The sequence below is a fragment of the Amblyomma mixtum genome, chromosome 2 (genome assembly GCF_055824585.1).
Source record: "Amblyomma mixtum isolate Tamu chromosome 2, ASM5582458v1, whole genome shotgun sequence".
NCBI lineage: Eukaryota > Metazoa > Arthropoda > Arachnida > Ixodida > Ixodidae > Amblyomma > Amblyomma mixtum.
This window is the reverse complement of record NC_143013.1, coordinates 77,828,328-77,849,551: the sequence shown is the minus strand read 5'-3', so window position 1 is coordinate 77,849,551 and position 21,224 is coordinate 77,828,328. Positions and strand designations below refer to the sequence as shown.

The 21,224-nt window shown below is 46.4% G+C and overlaps 1 protein-coding gene across 2 annotated transcripts in view; it reads right to left on the bottom strand.

The window, feature by feature from the left end:
* Positions 1-768: 768 nt before the first annotated feature.
* sev (receptor protein-tyrosine kinase sevenless) overlaps positions 769-21,224 on the bottom strand; it is a 139,719-nt gene continuing 119,263 nt past the window's right edge. Inside the window, exons 32-45 of one of the 2 annotated variants that reach the window (XM_089571910.1) lie at positions 20,607-20,917; positions 15,709-15,932; positions 14,811-14,912; positions 14,592-14,733; positions 13,258-13,420; positions 12,755-12,819; positions 12,472-12,601; positions 11,504-11,601; positions 10,393-10,590; positions 9,195-9,329; positions 8,908-9,068; positions 5,140-5,205; positions 3,272-3,369; positions 769-2,855 (exon numbers count right to left, since the gene is read on the bottom strand). In XM_089571910.1, the coding sequence (XP_089428036.1) occupies positions 2,121-2,855; positions 3,272-3,369; positions 5,140-5,205; positions 8,908-9,068; positions 9,195-9,329; positions 10,393-10,590; positions 11,504-11,601; positions 12,472-12,601; positions 12,755-12,819; positions 13,258-13,420; positions 14,592-14,733; positions 14,811-14,912; positions 15,709-15,932; positions 20,607-20,917 (2,628 nt within the window). In that variant the 3' untranslated portion in view covers positions 769-2,120. The remainder of the gene's footprint in view (positions 2,856-3,271; positions 3,370-5,139; positions 5,206-8,907; positions 9,069-9,194; positions 9,330-10,392; positions 10,591-11,503; positions 11,602-12,471; positions 12,602-12,754; positions 12,820-13,257; positions 13,421-14,591; positions 14,734-14,810; positions 14,913-15,708; positions 15,933-20,606; positions 20,918-21,224) is intronic. The other variant, XM_089571911.1, reaches the window with a different exon arrangement.

The following is a 21,224-nucleotide window of genomic DNA, read 5'->3' as shown; positions in this document are numbered from 1 at the left end:
TCTGTTGACAATAGATGTCGCTCCAGACCCTAGCCCTAACCAAACCCGAAAAAATTCAGGTTCGACACCCTGGTTTAGGCTATGGAAGACTCGTTGAGCGAGAACTCACCATTGGCTGGACGCACACATTAGAAGTGCACGTTAGAATTGCGCCTGGTGAAGAAGGCAGATAAATAAGATGCTTTGCTTCAGAAACTCCAGGCTTCTTTTATCGACCGTTGCCATAAGGGCTCCCTGGGTGCTGCCATATTGTTCCCTGGACTGTCGTGAGCCCGTCGCGCTTGGACGGTGGAAGCGGCGGCGGAACCGATTTCCGACAGTCCAGTGAAGAGGCGTTTCGACAACTCCCTCGCCCGAAGCAAAGGTCTATAAAAGGGTCTTCTGGGACTAAAAGGTGGTAGGACACAACGCCGTCGTACCTTTTTGCAAACACCGCCGTAAAATTCGGTCGTTCGCTGTAGCCGTTTTTTTTACTTGTTTAGAGGGAAGTAAAGCGCCCACAATGCAGCCTTATCGGTGCCTCACAGTGTTTTATTAGCTTAGCAAGCTGCCCACAGGTGACGCTGCAGTCCGTAAATCAAACTCATTTGGCCAATGGGCACGTCGTTTTTCGCGAGAGAAGGCTTACGGATATGCGTAAGTGATCCGAGCGAAAAATTCTACGATCTCTGACTTTATTGCAAATTATCTAGCCTCATGGAGCAAAGCGCGCATCGAATATATGTAGCGATAATTATGCTCGAGGACAGAATTCAAAAGCACAGCAGCCAAAGGTGTCAGGCACGTCTTTAATTTAGGAACTGAGACATACAAACCAAACAGTTGCATAGTTCAGGCTTGTTTTTCGGACAAATTTTGAGCTTTTACAGGCTCGGAAAGTGACATGCATTATCGATCAATCTAATGGATTCGGTAGGCTTAAAGCGTACTGATAGGTTGTACACGTTGTGACCTAAACTTAGCAGCTCCAAAAAAGGGAGGGGCAAGTTTCTATACAGCTAAAAGGCATTTGTAGACATATTTTTATGTATTCATAGATGTATATATATACACACAGGTAAATTCATTTCAAGTTTATAGTTTGATTTTACGCATTGGTGCTTATTTTTATCTATGTTATTTACAAACATAACGTAGGTTAACCAACTCACATACCCTCTGAAACACGCCCATAAAACCCACAGCACTGTACAGCAACGTGAAATAACTTGCCATTTAGAGAGAGATGTGTATTACACATAAGAAACGAGATGTATGTGTGTTCGAAACGCGATAACAAGAGAGAACATTAAATACACTTACTGTACACATAAGCAGACAATCTTCAGAGTTCACAGAGCACCATAGGTTGCCTATACATTACTGTAACTTTGGCATGACAGCATTAAATCGTAGTGGCAAAGCTGTGACCGAAACACGATGAGTGCCCCGCACAGAGGTAGGCAGAAGATAGAGTGAAAGTGCTTTAGTACGGCAGTTTCGTTTTTACCGTTCAGTAACTTTGGCGAAAATGCTTCCTTCTAGGCTTTCACTGAAATTTTGCAGGCACTATGCAGTGGCAAAACTTAGTTTACTATAGGCCGCGTAGTAGTTCACTGCATTTTGGCTTTCACTGTGGTGCTGCACCTTTAGCGCTCAAGAGTCGTTGCGTCGTAAAAGAAAAATAATAATCAAATCCACAGAAAACATCGTTCTCGATACAGTCCACGTTTGGTCCACATTCTCGCTCGACGAAACTGAGTTTCGCACGCATTAACAGGAAACAGTTGCAGAGTCGTTCCTCTTCTCAAGCTATATTTGTTCACACAAGTCTTCCCAGGGCTCCCGCACGTAACACATTGCAGTTGTGACCAATTGTAACGACCACCGTAGTTCAAGCGGCTCATGAATCAGTTCGGCAGTTCAGAAGCAGGTGCCAAAGGAGAAAAAAAAAATAGCAGCTTGCACCAGCTTCTATCAAGGCCACCCAACAAGGCTTGCGGAAGCACTCTGGTCGGAACACTTTCTGGCAGTCCGTCGATTAACGAGCATAGACGCTCTCGAAGCTGATCCACTGCGCTGAGCTTGACGGTTCAAGTTCGCACAGCTTAGCGCTCAAACAGTTCTTCCTTGGGAAGACTTTAGCACCACGACGACTTGGGCATGTAGTCCAGCTCCATGGCTGACGTTGTCGACAGGGAAGAAATTCCGCTTCCGCTGTTGCGGTGACTCGTAGGTGCGGAGTCGTCGCCGCTTGTCGTGCAGGGTGTGCAGGGTGCCGTGGACGACGTGGACAGCGACCAACCCTGCCCCGCCGCCTCCCTCCTAGCCCCTCCCCGGGCGAAGATCTCCTTAAGGGTCTCGATGGGGTCGTACGCGGCCTCCACCGAGTCTGCCTCGGAGCAGCTGCTCTTCGGCGACTTGAGCAGCGCCGAGGTGACGGTCGGTGACCGCCGTCCACACTCGTTGTTCCCTTCCCCGCCGTCGCTCCGAACGCGCTCGTCGACGTCCAGAAGCGACTCCCTGCTCCTGCTCTGGTCCTTGCTGACGTTCGTTCTCGGCACTGCCGGCGGCGATACGTTGGGAAACGATTGCGCGTAGGGTGGCGTCTTCAAGCGCGAGCGAGCGGCAGCGATTGGAGCGGAGGCCCCTGACCTCCCCGTCGCAGGCGTCAGCGAGGACGACGTCTCGGCGTCGCCGGTATCGCCGTATCGCCGCGGCTGGACGTGGGCAGGCGGCAACGGGAGTGGCACCTCGTAGCCGTCGGCGTCCACTGCCGGCTCGTTGTCGCACAGAAGTTGCAGGTACCGCGTCGTGTCGGCAATGTCGGGGGTCAAAGGCGACACGCTGTAGCGACCGGGCTGCAGTAGTGGTAGCTGCGTATGGGTAGAATTACTTCAACACCGTGAGCGGCTTATCAAAGAGGACTGAAGCAGCAACAAGAAAGGCCCGACTCTTTAGCGAGAATGCTAAGGAACTAGATGTAAACAGTGCGGTGCCTGTGGCCTGTGCCGACGTTTCGACAAGTTGACTTGCCGAAACGTCGGCGCCGGCCAAGGCACTAGGGCGCTTTACCACTGCCCTTCCTCATTGTTAGTTATGGTTGGCCTTTGTTTCCCAACGTTTTCTCGTGGTCTAGATTAGAAAGAAAAATCATGAGAGTACTCAGAAATATTGAGACCCTATATATGGAATTGAAAATATTGAAATTAAGACCCTGCCGGTGAAACTTATTCAAAATAGGAGAGAATCTGCAGCGGATTGTAATTCAGCGCGTAACTACGAGGCTCACCTGCGTTGCCGCTGGATCACTGGAAATGCTCAAGCAATCCGACTCTTGACCCAGGAGCAGCGAGTTCTGCTCAGGGGTGCTCAGAACTTTGCTGGGACCTGAGAGATAAAGCAATGCGCGTGAACGTCACGATACCCGGCGCGAATGACCGCGCAACGAGTTTCAAGTGGCGTTTGACTGGGAATTGTGTCTTGCGTAGCTGAACCATCATCACAGCGCTAAATACGAAACATCCAAGAAAGACTGGGAGAGTGCCGAAGAACGACGCACAAGAGGATATGTGCTGTGCTTCGCATGTGGCGTAGCTAATGTTCTTCGCGATGGAGTGCTTACATGTGTCCAGCAGAAGAAGCGGAGAAAAATTTGACGCTTCTTTATGGTCTAACAGACGTGAGTGTTGTTAGCCAGCATCATCAACGTATACCCCATTTTGTCGTTCTTCCTCGGCTCTTTCCAGCCCTTCTGCGCCGTATTCGCCGGCATGTATCCATGCACTACAGCTAGAAGACCGTCAGCAATGCAGCAGTGTACTGCTCAATTCATATGCCTCCAATTTAGTTGGTGATTGTAAATGACTAGGTGGCTGACATAGTAGGCGCATATACTGAAAGCTATAGTGCGCTGAATATTGCAAAGATGCGATAAATGGAGCTAACAGATAGCTCGATGCACTTCCCTCGTCTTAAATTCATATAATTGCAGTTGGAGACTAACATTTTTGTTTGAGCACCGAGAAAATTCATTTTTAACCGCCAGAAACTTAAAGTTAAAGCTGTCTCGTTTGAGCATATAAGCATTTAAGAGCTCGTGCCGATTTCCTATGAAGTTTTGCTACGGTTTTATTCGCTGATAAGCGCAAAACAGCTCATGTATTGAGTACTGGATAGTCTCACATAAATATCAAAGTATTCAAAAGATAATTATGCCCTCTTTTGTTTCGGTTTATATCTTTCAGGAGATGGCGATTTTCTAGAGGATGCTCAGGCGGCGGAGAAACTAGCAGGCACAAAACTCGAGAATGATTTTGCAGCGGTTCACATGAACCGCAGTTGGAATAAAAAAATACACACACACACACTCTCGCAATGCGATGCATGTAAAAGCACTACTTTTTACCTCCACCACCTAAATCCATCACCTAAAGGCAGCTGGAGCAATTAAGCGTTTGCGGAAAGAAAGGTAAAACATCAAGGGATCAGTAATAAGCAAATCATCACCAGTCACAATATGCATGCCATATTTTGTAGCAGTCATGCACGCATGCGTTTCGATATGGTTCTTTGTGTTCTGTCATACTTTGGCAATTGCAAAAATCGCACACAGGCTATACCGGCGATATTACCAACGCCGTTGTATTGCCCTAGCTGTCTTTAGCGATATTTCTTCACACGTCCTGGGCACTGTCATGACTAAAATCGCTCATACATAAGCGATTTCATGCAGCAACCCTTACTCTTTTGCCCACGTGTATCCGTGCTTGAAACAAAAACGGCCCTTCAAGAATGGCTTTCACCAATATGCGTCAAGCAAGAGTACAATGACCACATGAAGCTCTTGAATGTAGCATTTACACACACTGAAGAATTCTTCGTGGCTTTACTTTGAAAACCTCGGCACTTCGACGCTCTGCACATTTATTTAGAAGCAAAGGTCAACAATTACACTGTAATAGTATGCCGAATACGTAGATAGACAGCCAGAGTGGGTGCGAAAGGGAGAAGACATGCATAGAGATAGGAGGGTGCAGTGTGCAAAAGAAGCAACAGCCGCATTGGCATCGGCATCATTCCGGGGTGTGGGAGTGCGCATGCGCGCGGTGTGCGTGCCGTGAGTGCAGTGCGGGGTATTGAAGCGAAGCGGCGAACTACCTGGTTGCGGTGACCTGACCGGTGGTGGGTAACGCTCGCCCTGGTAACCCAAATTGTCAATGCCACCTACAAGGGTGGCGGAAGACACACACACGTTCACTAGGGAGAACGAAGTCCATGAACAACAAACGTGTAATGGCCGCGAAGAAAAAAAATCACAAGAAATGGTTAGTTTAATGAGTGCAGTTATGGCTACACAATGGCTTTTTCCTACAGACCTCCACCATAGGACATGAAGGAAATAGCGAATACTAGAAATGCAAAAGATGTCGCATCCCCGCCTATTGCACTTCAAGGAGTAAAACAACCACTTTTAGTTCCGTGTTTTCTTCTTTCAAATGCTGAGTTATACATTAGAATACATGTACCACCCCGTGGTATAGCCTACGACTGGTAAATAATTTATAATTGCATTTCATGTATCATACTGTTTCGGTTTCGGTTTCATCAACCGAACTACAGCTGTAACATGTAGTTGACCTTCAGGTCACGTGAGACACGAAAAAATCTGATACGCAGTTTTAATACGTAGTTTAAGGTTGATACGTTGTTTTAATTTACTACAACACTTAAACCAGCCTGCTCCAAGAGCTGTAATGACGACAAACGACGTATCAGCAGTTGCATTGCCGTTTTTTTGTGCTTCAAGTGACCTAACGGTCAACTATACGCCACAGCCATCTTTCGGTTGATGAAACCGAAACCGCGCGAAGAAGAAACTCAAGCACAAATTATTTAACGGTCGTTGGCGAACGTCACGTGGTGACCCATGTATATTGATGTCTAACGCAGCAAATTTTGAAAGAAAACAAGCAAGCGAAAATTTGGTGTCTATAGTCCTTTAATGGAGAGCCACAACAGACAGATAACCGGGTGTCTGGAGTACCATCATAGGCTTGAGCTTTCGATGACAATCTTGCGAGAGCCGGAAAGCAATTTATAAACAATACAAGGAGAAATGGTGACGATGGACTTTATGGGCACATGTTAAGAATGCTCGAGCCTCATGTTGTTTTTTTTCACCGCGACTCATCGATCACAAAGTAAAAAACGGATGATGGGCAAGTTGGGCACGATGGATGACGGGCATAATAAGGATGATGGGCATGATGGGCACGTGTTCAAAATGCTCGACCCTCATGTTGATTTTTTTTACAGTGACTCTGATCACAAAATTGAACAAGGGACGCAAAACCTCAGGGTGCTTGCCTAAGGTTTTCACTCCCTTATTTGTGATTATCAATAACCATCTGACCAACCTCTCTCTACCATGAACGCGACTCATCAAGCGTGCGATGGCTTGCCTGCTCTCTTTCAGCGGGCAATCAGTTGCGCCACGCACATTTTATCTCTTGCCTTCCAGTGAGGTGACCAACGCTGGCAATCCTTCCAGGCCGCGTAGCAGAGAAAATGGCAAAATCCAGAAATTTCTCCCATCCTTCCTTATTCTCCTATCCTTCCTTTTAAGGAACCAGCGTTGGTCAAATGTTTTAGGGGAATCCCTCTCACCCTCGACCTACCATATGCTAGCAATCTCGGTGAGCTCAGATGGTAGAGAGAGTGCTCCGGTGAAGCGGCGGTTTCAGATTCGAACCCTGGACCAGGACGAATTTTTCCTTACCTACTTAACTACTTTCCTTAACTACTAATGTTTCTTTGGAAGCTTTACAGCTTTCGTTTGTAACCATATGGCTGTGCTTGGGTGGATGTAATGAGTAACTGCTCTCTTATGGGTAAGGAAAGTGCGATCATAGCTTATGTAGATGTTCGCACGCCTGCCTATGGGTACGGATGGAGGCCAGTGCGATTAAATAAAAAGATCAAAAGAGCGAAAATTACACGAAGGCAAAGAAGAAACCAGGACTTGCACAATGGTGCGTACCAATTCTCTGTCCACATATCTTTCGAATCGGATTACATTCTTTTCTCGCGTTACAACGAGTAAGCGGAACCATGTTGCTCGGAATTCATCCCGCTGATGCCTGCTTGTCAAGGGAGAGCGCGATGCCAGTCCAGCCTTCCGAGCATTGAGAGGCTTCTACGGCCTACTTTGTGGCGCATTGTCTCAAGCAGAGCTGGCAGGTTTTCAGGTCGTCGGCAGTGCATTCGAAATGCACGCGGACACAGCTCGCCGCTTTAGGCATTTTAATGCAACTATGCTTAGTGCATCTCGCAGGTCAACAAAGCTAAGTTCATATTCCGCGAGAAATCCCTGACGCACCTCTGAAATGCTTGAAGACGAGGCCTACACAACGATGAGAGATGGGAATGTACGCTAAGCAACCAATGCAACCCTAATTTCGGCTATTCGAGCCGAACCAGTTAAAGCACTCTGTCGAGAGTACCAGGTAAAGACCACGAGCTGCATGCCGAGTGCATCTATTAAGCGCTCAAAACTTCTGAAATTGTGTGTAAGGTACCCATCACGGGCTATTAGCTATGATACCTTGTCGAAATGAGAGCATGACATCTTGACATTTTGTTCATTTGGTATCAGTTGAAACATTAAAGGGACATCGGAGACATGTTGGCCTGTGTCGATACACTAAGGCTTTATAACGGCAAATGACCCACTCTTTATAATAAAAGAGCAAGGAAGAAATACAGGCGTCCCCATCACCGGCGGGTTTCTCTACTAAACTGCGCGCGTCGACACCGAATTGCCCGCGTCGATCGCGGATCTCGGAGGCTGTTCTACACTTTCATTCGATTCACTTCAAAACGCAGGAAACGAGTCCTTCTAGGTTTGGCCGTCCCGATTTTGAATCGAGGGGCGGGAAATTGTTTAAATTCGATTTCTTCAGCAATAAATGGATTTTTGCTGCCGGACAAATGTTGTCATGCACAAAAAAAGTCAGTGAATAAAATTTTACTGAGAAAATTGAACGGAGCTGTCTGCAAAGTGTCTTTGAACCTACAGGCATGTCATGTATTGCAGTGCATTAAAAAACGTGATTGACACGGAGCAATAACAGTGGTGAGGTCAAAAGCGAGACGGCAATGTTGTCGCATTAATCTAGTCGCGTACCAAAGCTGTACGCAAATGGACATACTTTCACTAATCCGCCTTTTTCACAAAATGGGGTGTAGAGAGAATACATCCGCTACTGGTTAAAACCAATACACGTGGAAGATGCAGGCGCGATCCGGTTCTACGAGGCGCAAATGCGTATGCGAAGTGGCAAGTGCGTGCTTGACAGCTGCCGCCACCTGTCGCTGACTCCTGTACTTACAAGAACTGCGCACGCGCAGTAGGAGCTGGCGGTTTGTAGTCAACGGTTTTGAATATAGTGAACTAGAATAGTTTTGAACCAGCGGAGCTAGAGGAGCGGATGCGCAGAGCGGGCGTGTGAAAAAGGCGGATTGGATATCTCTTATCTGCGTTTCCATAGTAACTGGAGGCTAGTGTGTCCAATCAAGGAGCGTTTTGGCGAAGGTGCCTTTTGTAATCAGAAAAAGCGTTGAGCGATTGTGCAACGTGTTGAAAGCAGAGAAAGCAGTTGACCCCCTGAGCATGAAGAGAAACTTGATCCGAACGTCAAGCCTCTTTATTTTTGGTACTACAGAACAGAAGCACCACTTCTAACAATCGTGTGCTTAATGCTTAAAACCCATAATTAACTATATCATCCGCGTCCTTACCTTACGGACAAGCGAATCATACGCCAAAGTATGGAACAGCTTCTTAAAGACGGTGCAATACACATGATCTTTTACGAATAAGGGTGTTCACGTAATATTGACATAAGGGCAGTGAACAACGCTTACCTGTAAAGGGCTGTCCGAGGTAGTTGTGATTGTGAACAGCCGAACCGATGTTTGCAAGAGCCTGGTATTTCTCTCGCAGAAGCTCTAGGGTTTGCAAGCAAAACGCGAAGTCGGGTCTGCCATCCGGATCATAGGACCAGCATGTAAGCATGAGGTCATGGCTGAAGGAAAGAAAAAATGGGCAAAAGCTTGATGAGTGGAAATTAATGGAAAGTTTATGAATATTTATTCACGGCTCATTTCTAACGCTTAGTGCCACATATGTGCGGTATATTAAAAATGCTTACAGGTCATCCGGGCAGTTATCAGGGTTGTCGAGACGTCCCCCACCACGAACGTAGTGGAGGACTTCGAGGTTATTTCTGGCTGGGTATGGCTGCTGGCCCATGGTCATTACCTCCCACAGAAGGACTCCGAATGCCCTGTAAAAAAGAAACATCATCGTCAACACATGTTGAGCTTAACCGGTTAAAGTACATAGGAATCTCTCAATTACCTGCTCTAACAGCTGTCCTACTCCAACCGCGACCATACTAACCCAGAAGTTTCCCTGAACACAAGCTTGCTCTAGCCAACTCTCCAATGCACATGACATTTTCCTTCACTTGGTATCAACTATGTCACTCTAGCAGGTTACTACCGGTTACCAGTGCAGGCCCATTACATACCCTGCCCGTTCAAGTTTCTTCTTTTTAACCAGAGTTTGTATTTTAATCTACGCGTTCTGTTCCTGGTAGATAAGTATATAGCGTTACGTAAATAGGAATCTAACAAAGAGGCGTCGATATATACGGCAGTCTTGAAAAAGACTCTGTCGCTTTATTGAGATTAAGATCCCCCTATTTGCTACTTGTTTAGCATTTGACCATTTAACGCGTCAGTCGGTGGAGCAAAGTTTTTTTTTTCTCGTCGTATTTTGGAACTCGGGAGTTATAGACAATACCGGGCCAAATATATTTCTCCCCTATCGAAATCTTAACATAAATACTGACGCCAACCAGCTGAGTTAAAAGAATGTTCACCTTTCAGTTCCAGGCATTCTCATTCCAGCAGCTCCCAGCATTCACTTATCCATAACCATTGTGAACAACGCCTCCATGCTAGGAGCCGAAACGTCATTAATCTTTTAACTCAGTTGGATGGCGTCAGTGCTTTTTCTAATGTCTCCTCCCGGCCAGCCGAGATTCTGTGATCCTCGAATTCATTACCAAGATCTCAACAATGAGGTAGAGAAAATACAGAGAAACACTGAGGGTTTCACGTGGACATACGTGTCTGCACAGACGTCGCGGTCTAATGACACATATAGCCGAAACTTAATTTGCATGACATAACCTATGAACCCGCATCCTGATAAGTGTTGCGGAACTTACGCAGTCCCAACTCCCACAATCAGAATTGTATATATCTGCGTCAAAAGCAAGCAGTCGCAAACAGGCAGCATCATTCATAGCCACAGTGTAATACAGAGACTCTTTCACCGACCAGACGTCCGAGTGGTTGGTGAAGACGCCGTCGACGAGAGACTCCGGCGGCATCCAGCGCACGGGAAGCAGGCCTTCCCCCTCCTTGCGGTAGTAGTCGTGCTTGTAGATGTCGCGGGCCAGGCCGAAGTCGCCGATCTTGACGACGCGCTCGGCTGGGTCCATGCTCGATACGAGACAGTTCCTTGCCGCCAGATCTCTGCGGACCGAACGAGACGCAATCGTTAATCAATCGCTTGAAGAATTCGATAGCATGCAGCAGGTTTGTTGGGCTTATCAGTAGGAAGTTAAGAAAAACAAGAGTAGAAAGTGTTTAACTATACTGAAAGGCCTAATTCACTCCTGTATAAATGGCACAGTGTAAAACAAGGATAATTCCGCTCCACATTGGCACGCGTATAATGAAAGCGCTGATTCATTGGCGGGAATGACTGCGTTCGTTTTACACTCATCAGCATTATGCAATGCGAAAGGTGCGGCTTCCTAACCCGTATGAAAAAGGTCTATAGACAGTCTATAGACTTTTTATAGGCTTTATTGCCTTCCTATAAAGTTTTTCTATTCGTAGTCTATAGACTCTCTGTAGACAAAAGTCTACTAAAAGTGTATGGCCATAAATCTATAGATTGTCTATAGACTGTCTAGAGGATTTGTTTTGCTATATACTATTAATTGGGATTTCTCTATAGAAAGTCTACAGACTCTAAGACAGAAGTCGATGGACAGTCTATAGACTGTTTAAAGAAATCTTCGTAAGGGAAGGTCTCGAGTTCAACAGAGGCTTACAGCTCGCCAGCTATTCCTATTTCGTCCGACCTATATCATCTCTTACTGGGTGCGCACAATAAACTTTACATTTTATTTTACTCCTTTCCTCAAAATATTTACACAGATTCTGCAGAAAATTATGTCCGCGGCACTACATGCATGTTCGGCCTCTTTCTGCAACAAGATATACCAAGTTTTTCTCATCCCTGACGTGGCCTACATGACGTCCCCATCACCATGGCTCATTGCTGCCCAAGTAAGCGGTGTTAAGCTTGCCTAGTACTGATTACAAGCCAGCGTTGCGAAAGAAAGGGGAGCCAAGCCGAAAGTGCCGACATAGTCACCTATGTACGAAGTGCATGTCCTCGAGGTACTTGCAGCCCTTGGCGACATCCACGCAGATGCAGAGTAAGTCATTCAGCGTCAGTGGCGACCTCTCGCCCTGCAAACAATTGATAGGGTCAAAAACAAAACGCATGAAGTCGAATGATGTGGCCATTGCCGAAGGATGAGCTACATTAATTGTAAGGAACTGTGAACAGAGGGCAAGAAGAAATGCAGAAAGGCAGGGAGGCCTCTGTCTCGTTAGCCTCGAGTGGAAGAAGCCGGACTGAATGATTGAAAGAAGGAAAAGAGGGGAGAAGAAGACAGATGAAAAGTGCACATAGAAGTGCGCCCATGATGTCTATGAATCGTCTTGTGGTTCGTCTGCTTCATAACCGCAGCAGGAATCGAGCAGAAGGATGAGGCCATGGACCCAGGATGTTAGTCAGAGAAGGACGTAGAGTCAACGCGACCATTAATTAAATGGCAAATATCTAATGGCGTCAGAAATAAAAAATTGACCGGACGTAATGCAAATTTTAGCGAAACCATGGGTCAAAATTGTCTATGCCAATCGAAATTCTCAGTAAACCTAGGTACTAAACACTCGCGGTGATGCACGGTCGTCGATTTATTTAGATATAGAGGGTAAATCCATTTATAACAAACTAACGTCAAGAGTGACGTCGTTATGTTCAGGCCAATCAATGATTAGATATGTGGGCACACAGATAGACGTGACGAGTGACGTCACTTGTATGCTACGCCAACGACACCAACGCTGCCTGAATTGAAGAATGGGAAACGTGGCTTTAACATCTGTTGCTGTCAAACGGAGTTCTACTCAATCGCTTCTCATGTATTTGAAAGAAACAAGTACCTGAAAGAGATAAATTGATGTACAATGCATGCTTATTTTTTCCCTATCTACGCAAAGCAAGATTCAAAGAACCGTGCTCAGTATAAACAAGAAACTAATGGAACTTACGGCGACCGGTCGGTTGCTTCTTAGATAAGACAGAAGGTCGCCTCCCTCCATGAGTTCGAGTATAATAAAGTGCAGGCTGTTATCCAGAGAAATTCCGAGCAGCCTAAGGATGTGTTCATGCTTGAAGTTGCTGCAAAAAAAAAGTGAAATTTTTGTCAGATCCTATCGATTAATTGAAATGCGAGCTCAAGATTTTGCTCTGATAAGAAGCAAACACTCTCCGAAATGCTGTTCCATCGAGTAGGAAGTTAATAAATGAATAATAAAACCACTTCGGACGTACCTCATAAGCTTGGCCTCTTTCAAGAACTCCGCCTTCTCCTGCTCTGTAGCTCCTTTACGAAGATTCTGCGCGCGGTGAAATACGAAATTGCAAAGGTTGTGATTAAGAACACAAAGCTGTTTAGTTTTTTTTTTTTTTTTTCAGTTCACGTGCGATTTTTTCTGAGCACTCCCAAACATATACAGGGTGTTTCACCTGACGACACAATTTTTAAAAATAGGCTTTTTCAGTTGGAGGATCGCTTTTTCTGATGTACTACACCGTGGTGTAATATGTACATCAGCATACAGCTAAGACATGCTAACCAGCAAGCTGGTTAACTGATACTGAATTGTTGATTTTTTTATTAGTATTAGTACGTCACAGTTGTAGTCTGATGTACTACACCGCTGACAACGTTATGCCGAAAAAAGCCCTCTTCAAACAAAAAGTATATTGTGAAAAATTGTCTAAAGTCCTAGGTGAAACACCCTGTATAATAAAGAAGACTGAACGGCACGCACCTTGACCGCAACTTTGGTCGGTGGCATCCCTTCCCCTCCGAGGTTGTGCGCGATGCCTTCATAAACTTCGCCAAACGCTCCGCTACCCAAAAACTTCGTCAGTATTATCTGATCCCTCTCGATAAGGGGCACAGAGGCGAGTTCTTCGTCCAGTGGCAAGTCTCTGGAGGATAAAACAGAACCAGAAAGCAGATCACATTTCTGAGTTGTCACCAATTTTTTTTGCTTTGCACATGTCATATGGTGCTTCGAAACATTCCTCGACATATAACAACCGCTTGATAAAGCCAAGGCTACAAGGTGGCATCCTAACCGGGCGTTACTGCTGAAAGTACTCGGAGACTCCCATGCTAAGGCTGCAATCTTTATGTGCTTTCCGGAAATACTGAATCGCATGAACACTATCTCGCACATCTAATCAAGCGCGCAGTTATATTTCCGTATACAAAGTTGCCGTCTAGGATGCCTTAGTTATAGCACAAAGCACAGCTCAAGACGTAAACACCGAAGTCAATAACTTCGCTATTACGCTTAAAAATCGCACTGATCATCACGTAGCCGACGGTCACAACGTTTCCAAATTTTGCTGCAGAGAATTCACGCTGCCAGGCATTTCTGTGACAAATGACAATGCAGACGAAAGGTATTTCAGAGGAAACATACATTTCGATAGAGTAGTTTGTCAAAAGTTCACCAGTCACAGCGATGAAGCAACTTGTTCAAAAATTGGGGACACTTATTAAGCTCCGCCGTGATAGTGTTAAGGGCTCCCTTCAGTGGCCCGGAGTCCTCTTTGCGTATCACTTCGCAGACACAGGCACTGTTCTTTGTTCTATCCATTTCTCGTTTTGTTTTGCTTTTGTTTTCATTTTATTTACCACAATACAAGCAAGGCCTTCCTTCAATCAAGTCGAACGAAAGTTCCTCAGTTGTCGAAGCGGTTCGAGTCTCGGTTCATCCATTTTTCTTTTAAGCAGAATTTTTTTCCTTTCTTCAGAGGCACTACGTAATGGTGATGTAATGACGTCACAACCCTGTAGACCAATCAGCAATTGTAAAGTGACGTCATCACTTTTGCACTGTGTGATCGTTGTGGTGTGTTTGAATTACCCGTGCAAGGTCATGTGGTTGTGACGTCGCGACCAATCCCGACTTTCTCGACAAGTTAACAACTACGGGGGTTTCTCCCGTGTACGGGACCAACGCAATCGTGTTAAAAAGATCGCCCCTGATACCACTGCGGCCTGTGACAGGTTATGTGATTCTTGCATCACATCACTTAGAAATGGTTACCGATGAAACTCTCCTTTCCACATCGCACATCGACGACTCACCCGAGCGCGTAAAGGGCATTGTTCTGCTGAATGAAATTTCCGTTGCGAGGCAATTCAGTCAAGGTCGCCAGTTCCAAGTCCGGTCGCAGGTCACGGACATTGTCCTGGAGGACTTTCTTTTCTTTCTGCCTCCTCTTGTAGACTGGAAAATAAAATGCGCAGATCTCGCGTAAGCTTAAATTACAGCCTTAAAAAGCGGAGCCTTTGAATGAATCTTACCGATGTAGAGAGATATTAGGAGAACACTGGCAAACACCAGGATCCCGAGGAATGCAAAGACAATGATCCTCCTTATGGGGTTGCTCTCAAGGCCAATAACGGCTGTAACGAGATGAAAACAAGGGGCCGAACATCAATCAACGAACGCTATAATCAAACGAGTTATTAACTTTCACGCCAGTGACTCAATAAGACAATAACTAAAAACGAGGTTTTGTCAGTATACGCGCAAAGCACTCACCAGCAATGCAGATTATTAGTTTTATATACAGTTTAACCTCGTTACAGAGAAACTGAGTGGGCCTGGCGATCACTTCGTTATAGCCGTAGCTTCGTTGTAGCCCGTGCTGACCGAGCTTCTAAAGTGAATTGTCATTTCTTTTTATATCGATTATTTCGTTAAAAGCAGTTTCGCTATAACGAGGTTCGACTGTATAATCGTTAGAGCAAGTGCATCTTTCCTTTTGTCAATTTACGACTTAAACAGTGGAAAGAAAACGGAATACGCCATATCTTACTGGCTACATTCGTGTTCTCTTTTTCGCACGCATACAACCCGCTTCGTATACCGTGTTCATGTGTACAAGGCAGCAACAACAAGTATGTCTACGAAGCAACACGGAAAACGCAAATCAACTTCAACTATTCAGTGCTCACTGACTGCCGCCTTGAATCCAGAATGTCAAAGCCACATGTGTCTCAGGTGCCTTTACTGGCTGCCCTGCAGTATTAATGTCTGAACAGCGCACGTTGGCAAGAATCTTCCGGCTTTTTCGCTACTTTTTCCTCCACATCTCTTATTTTAGCCCCTGCTTCCACTTTTCTTTGTATTCTTCTAGAGCGCGTACGTTGTAACAGGAACGCGTTAGTTCCTCGGCGTGGACAATTTGTCACGCACCTCCGGGCTCCGGCAGCGTGAAAGGCACGCTGGGTTCGCTGAACTCCCCCTCGCCGTACTCGTTGAGAGCCCTAACCCGGAACACGTACTGGCGCTGGGGCGACAGGTCTCGAATTAGCCAGTGGTTGGCGCTGCTGTTGTACGCGGTGGCCCAGGTGGACTCGCTGGCAACGGTGGGGGCGCTGCCGTCGTCTTCCCGCTGCTCGGCGACCACGTCCACGCTCCTAAAAAAGCACAAAAGCGCGCTCTCACATATAAAGTTGGGAACAAAAGTCTCCAGGACGAGCGAGCCGCAAACGAGGCCGATAGCTCTATTACTATATCCGCCATATCGAAACCCCGTTGCCACATAATCTGTAGTAGCGAAATTATGAGATCGCTGAAAAACATTGCACCTATCTGTCGAAATTCCTTTCCGAGCATTCTAGGGGCTTTTTGTCACCGATAGTACTAGGTGCGTATCATGGCTAGCTTTTTAGCCCTGTTCGAGGTATGTCGCGTCCTAATTAGAAAATGCTAATTAAAGACTGAAAAAGTTTTCAGAGTGCCGTGATCCTTTTTCAAGCGCCACTAGCCATAGGCTTTCATAGCTATGGTATAAGCGAAAAAAACCAACTTAGCAGTATTCTGAAAACATTTCCAGTCAGTCTACTCCACCAGGTCGCAGCTGAAATCATTGCCTAATGACAGTATGTACGAGTATGTTGGTCAAAAGTTGGATAAATACAACGGGAGAAAATAAAACCTAATTTCTGCAAATTTCTTGAACACCAGCCGGTGTATCAAAGCGTCGCAGATCTAGAGGCATCGATATGACGGTGCTTGAACAAGTGTCACGAGAAAACTCACAGGAAGCGTTAGCAACAATGCGCGGCGTAACAAAAAAAAACGCCCAAATGGGAGTAAATGGCTTGTCGTCTAGTGAACAACACCCAAAAGGAGGTTTTATTTACTTCATATAAATCGGGTATTTTATTTATTCCCTTATACAAGGGAGGTATTTAGGAGTACAAGGGAGTAAATTTTTTTACTACCCACAGAAATGGATCCCAAAAAATGGCGCCATGTTTATTTATCCTCAGTCAGGCTCATTCTTAAAGAAGTGACAGTGGCAAAAACGGGCAGTAGCTGCGGGAGCCGCGGACAGCCTAACTTGGAAAACTGCGCTGCCCTAATGTGACCCCGAGTCACGCGTTCTTTTCGCCGTCTGCAAGCCCAGAGGCGGCGTTGGCGGAGGCGGCAGGAGTCGTCTGCTTGTCGTCTGCTTTTTCTGTACGAGCTCGTTTGGTTGGCTATGTTCATAGATGAAGGAATGCAACATTAGAATGAATAGTTCAGAACTGAAAAAGAGTCGCGGAGTAGTTTTCACGGCCATGCACCACTCTATAGTTGACTAAAAATCAGAGCAGAATAAGTTGAAAATAAAAACACCCTTGAAGGTAGTTTGGAATGGCAGTGTCTGCTTTCATATTCACTCCTTTAAGGATTGGCTTTTCAATATGACTGCGGAAAAATGTAGCCTCATTAGCTCAATGTAGAGCTCAGCGTTGAAACTATGTTATATTAGTGTCATGTTCATGCAACGCATTATAATCTGCTGCAACACACCGCGAGAACCGCACTGAAAAAAACTGTGAGAATTAGGCGTAAGCGGAGGCTGTGACGGGGTGGCGACACTAACAGATGAAGGTCAGGTATGGTTACAGCACTGCAACAGGAGCAATTCAGTTATGTAGCTTACTACAGCGGAAAACGGCGACAAGCCGATATCTTGTACCGCGTCAGGCGCCTGTGAAGGAGCCGAAGTCAGCAGAGATCCATCGACGATGGTAACCAAGCGGTCTTCACTCACCGCCGTTATCAGACGACTGACCAGAAGCAGACGAGACGCTAGGTGGCGGGGCGGGTGATGCGAAACGGTGCTTTTTTTTTACTCCATTGGGGACTTGGGGCGCATTAAGACCAAGAAACTATTTAATAATGCGAGTTATAAGGAGGAGAATCCTTCTTTATTCCCCATTATCGAGTGCAGGGAGTAAAATAGGTCATTTAGTTTATTTTTACTCCGTGTCGATGGAGTAACTGTTTCCGAATATGGAGTTAAAAGTGCGGCGCCAGCCATTTAAACTCCAATTTGGGTTGATTCTTGTTTACAGTGTGTAAGTCTGGCGGTTATTGAATAGGGACGGTAGCTTTTAAAAAGCTTGTAGGCTCCGAGTATACTCGACGAAACCTCTGTTACTGAAGTACACCTCAGTAACCAAGAATCGAGTGAAAAGTACGAGAATATTCAATCATGCACAAAACGAAGTCAACGAGCTGGCCACGGACGGCTACCTTTGCCAGAAATTCTTAATTACGCACCGGTGCGGATTGTGCCGGCAGATAAGTTCAGGGATATTAATAGTTATCACATTTACATTCTGCTCAGACTCATTCATGTGCGATAGCCTTTACCGGGGCTCAGGTTCTGTTACTGTTACTAATTTAGTCGAAGCGGTGATGCACTGGCTATTGAGGATTTCACCTCGAGGACGAGGTCGTAGGTTCGATTACTGGCAGTCTGCCGCGAATGAGGACAAGAACGCCAGTATGGAGCAAGTTTCGGCTCGCATTAAAGAGGCGCCAGGGTTAATCCGAAGCTCCATTTTATAACAGCGCTCCCAACAGCTCCCGGTTTCCCTTTAAAACAGCACTAATCTAACAATATTTAAGATCTTTTCTGAGAACAAGGCTCGTGAACTCTGATGATGCAAAACTAGCGTTCATTGACAATGCTTAGCGCCGGGCTACCTTTCATTTCGATCTCGGCGACGGTCGGCTCACCGTTATAGCTCCTTGTCTCCGTTCAAATCTGGCGACCTCGCGGCGGGTTTAGTCGGCCGTCACAGTGTCCCCTAGGAAAGCTCGACGGATCGCAATGCAGACTATTTCCGACCGTAGCACACGACGTGGTATATATAGCGGTCGCTGGAGGTTGGTGGCGTCCGATTACGAGACGTCTAAACGCGCAGGTAAGGTCCAGGTGGCATAGCTTCTCCAACCGGGAGCAGAAATTCACTGAACTGCCCCTTCTCTACGAGCTTCATCGTCTTCCCACGCCACAATGAACGAAAAAATTAAAAGCTGTTGGGGCTTCAGCACAAGCTTGAGAAAGAACAATGGCTAGAATCTTATGAGGGCACTGTGATTTCTTTAACCCTTCTATTCTCATCGCTTTAATAATGTAAGGCCCCTGAACCAGATGCACGTGCATCGCACCCTTTCCAGCACGCGAGACGTTTATGAAGGCTGCTTGATGCATATTAAATTAAATCAAAACAACGACACAACATTTACTCTTGGCGCTCAAAACATGTTAACCGGTCATGTTAACCGGTCCGTTCCCTTTCACGCTCTTCGTAGAAACAATATAAAAACTCAAGAGTTCTGCTTGAAAGCGAGAGCGGATGAACAAATTGGAACCACAGAATATAAACTCTCCTATTCTGTGTTTCATTTTGTATAGAAGTGTTCATGTGTCACCATACGCGTTTTTTTTTTTTTTTGTCGTATATCTCGTGTCCTGCCTCATACTCGTTCTCCATTCCATCTCTTTGTGAAAGCATACACTCGCTGCTGTCAAGGTTTTGACGAAATCGCATCTGGTCAGGACACGTGTCTCAGAACAGTTACGATGACTGACGGGCTTCATTTTTCATCGGCTATAAAAGTCTGATACCGAAGCTGACCATGCTCGGCTGTTTCGCACAGTGTCCATAATCTTCTTCGCTATCCTGTCTTACGTTACTGTTATTTTTCATCTCCGGCGTAAGGCATAGATAAAAAGATGTGTATATCTGTTCAACCTTGCTCTCTCTTCCCTGTGAGGTGGTGGTGGCTGAGATGATGATGATGATGAGGCAAGAGCTATGTTTGGTCCAAAAGGCAAGCAAATGCACCACCGATGCCCAATTAATTATGTGCTATTAGATAATTTACAGTCTTGGCGAAAAGTTGCCGGTCTACAATGTTCGCTGAGGAAAACGTTAGTGGAGCTCCAAGGCTACGTCTGAAGCTTCAATGCTCCAGTCGGGTAAGTAATAAATTCTCACACTTGGTAGACCTCGAGCTTGGTGGGTGCCGTAATGCATCCTCTACACGTCTTACCGGAAAAAAAACCTATGACCCGAGGCCCCTGACCAAGATGCATCATCACACTACACACTGTTGGTCATATGTTTAGGGGAATCCCCTAAGATGGAGTAGATTTGTAATAAGGAAGTAATTACTCATTGACATCCCCCCGAGCGCAGCCATACGGCTACAAAGGAAAGCTGTACAGCTTTCTCAGGAACTTCGTAGTTAAAGAAAAATTCGTCCTGGTGCGGGGTTCGAACCCGAGACCACCACTCCACCGAAGCAGTCGCTCTACCAATTGAGCTAACCGGGACGGCAAGCTTATGGTAGGGCGAGAGTGAATTGATCAATAACTCGAAGTGGGAACAGTGTTGGTCAATCTACTCCACCTTAGGGGATGCCCCTAAACATTTGACCAACACTGTTCCCACTTCGAGTTATTGATAAATTCGCTGTCGCCCTACCATAAGCTTGCCGTCCCTGTTAGCTCAATTGGTAGAGCGACTGCTCCGGTGAAGCGGTGGTCCCGGGTTCGAACCCCGGACCAGGACGAATTTTTCTTTAACTACGAAGTTTCTGAGAAAGCTGTATAGCTTTCCTTTGTGGCCGTATGGCTGCGCTCGGGTGGATGTCAATGAGTAATTACTCCCTTATTACTCTAGGCACTATAATTGAACCAATGTTGTACTATATCCGCTCATCATTTCTTTCGAAGTGAACTTTTTGCAACTCGGCGGAGGTCCCCGAGCGCCCTCCATCGGAGCCGCTTCGGCGCTCACCTGACTTGGAGCTCGTAGAGCAGGAGCTCCCCTCCGTTCCGGGGCACGTCGTCCCAGCGGACCTGGAAGAGGTCCCTCTGCAGCGCGGACACCTCGGGTGGCGCCGGCTTGCCGGGGCTGTCGGCCAGCGTCTGGAAGGCGAAGTGTCCCTCCGGAGGCCACGGAAAGCTGTCGTTGAGCGAGCTACGGTACGTGAGCACCATGCGCAGAGAGTAGCGGGTGCGAGGCAGCAGCTTGCGCAGCGGATAGATGTACGTCCGGTTCGCCTGTGTCGCCTCGCTGGTGAAGTAGCGCCACTCCGAGGTGCTCGGCTGCGGACGTCAGGGGGACAGGCGCGGAGAGAACGAACGAAGAGGGGAGGGAAAGGCATATGCTGAAGAACCGTTCTCGATTTCACTGAAATTGTGTGGAATGACAAACCTAGGGTAACTCTCGCATATTCTGTTGTTTAAATGTTAACCACCGAATTCTGAAGGCTCACTTGTCACTTTTATTTTGATCTTGTGTGCGGCGTGAAGATGGCCCTCGCTTTGCCTGTCACCGACTCTGCACTTCCTTGTTTATTATTTTATCTTCAGCATTGCCCCTACATTCGTTACCCACCGCGATAACTTACGA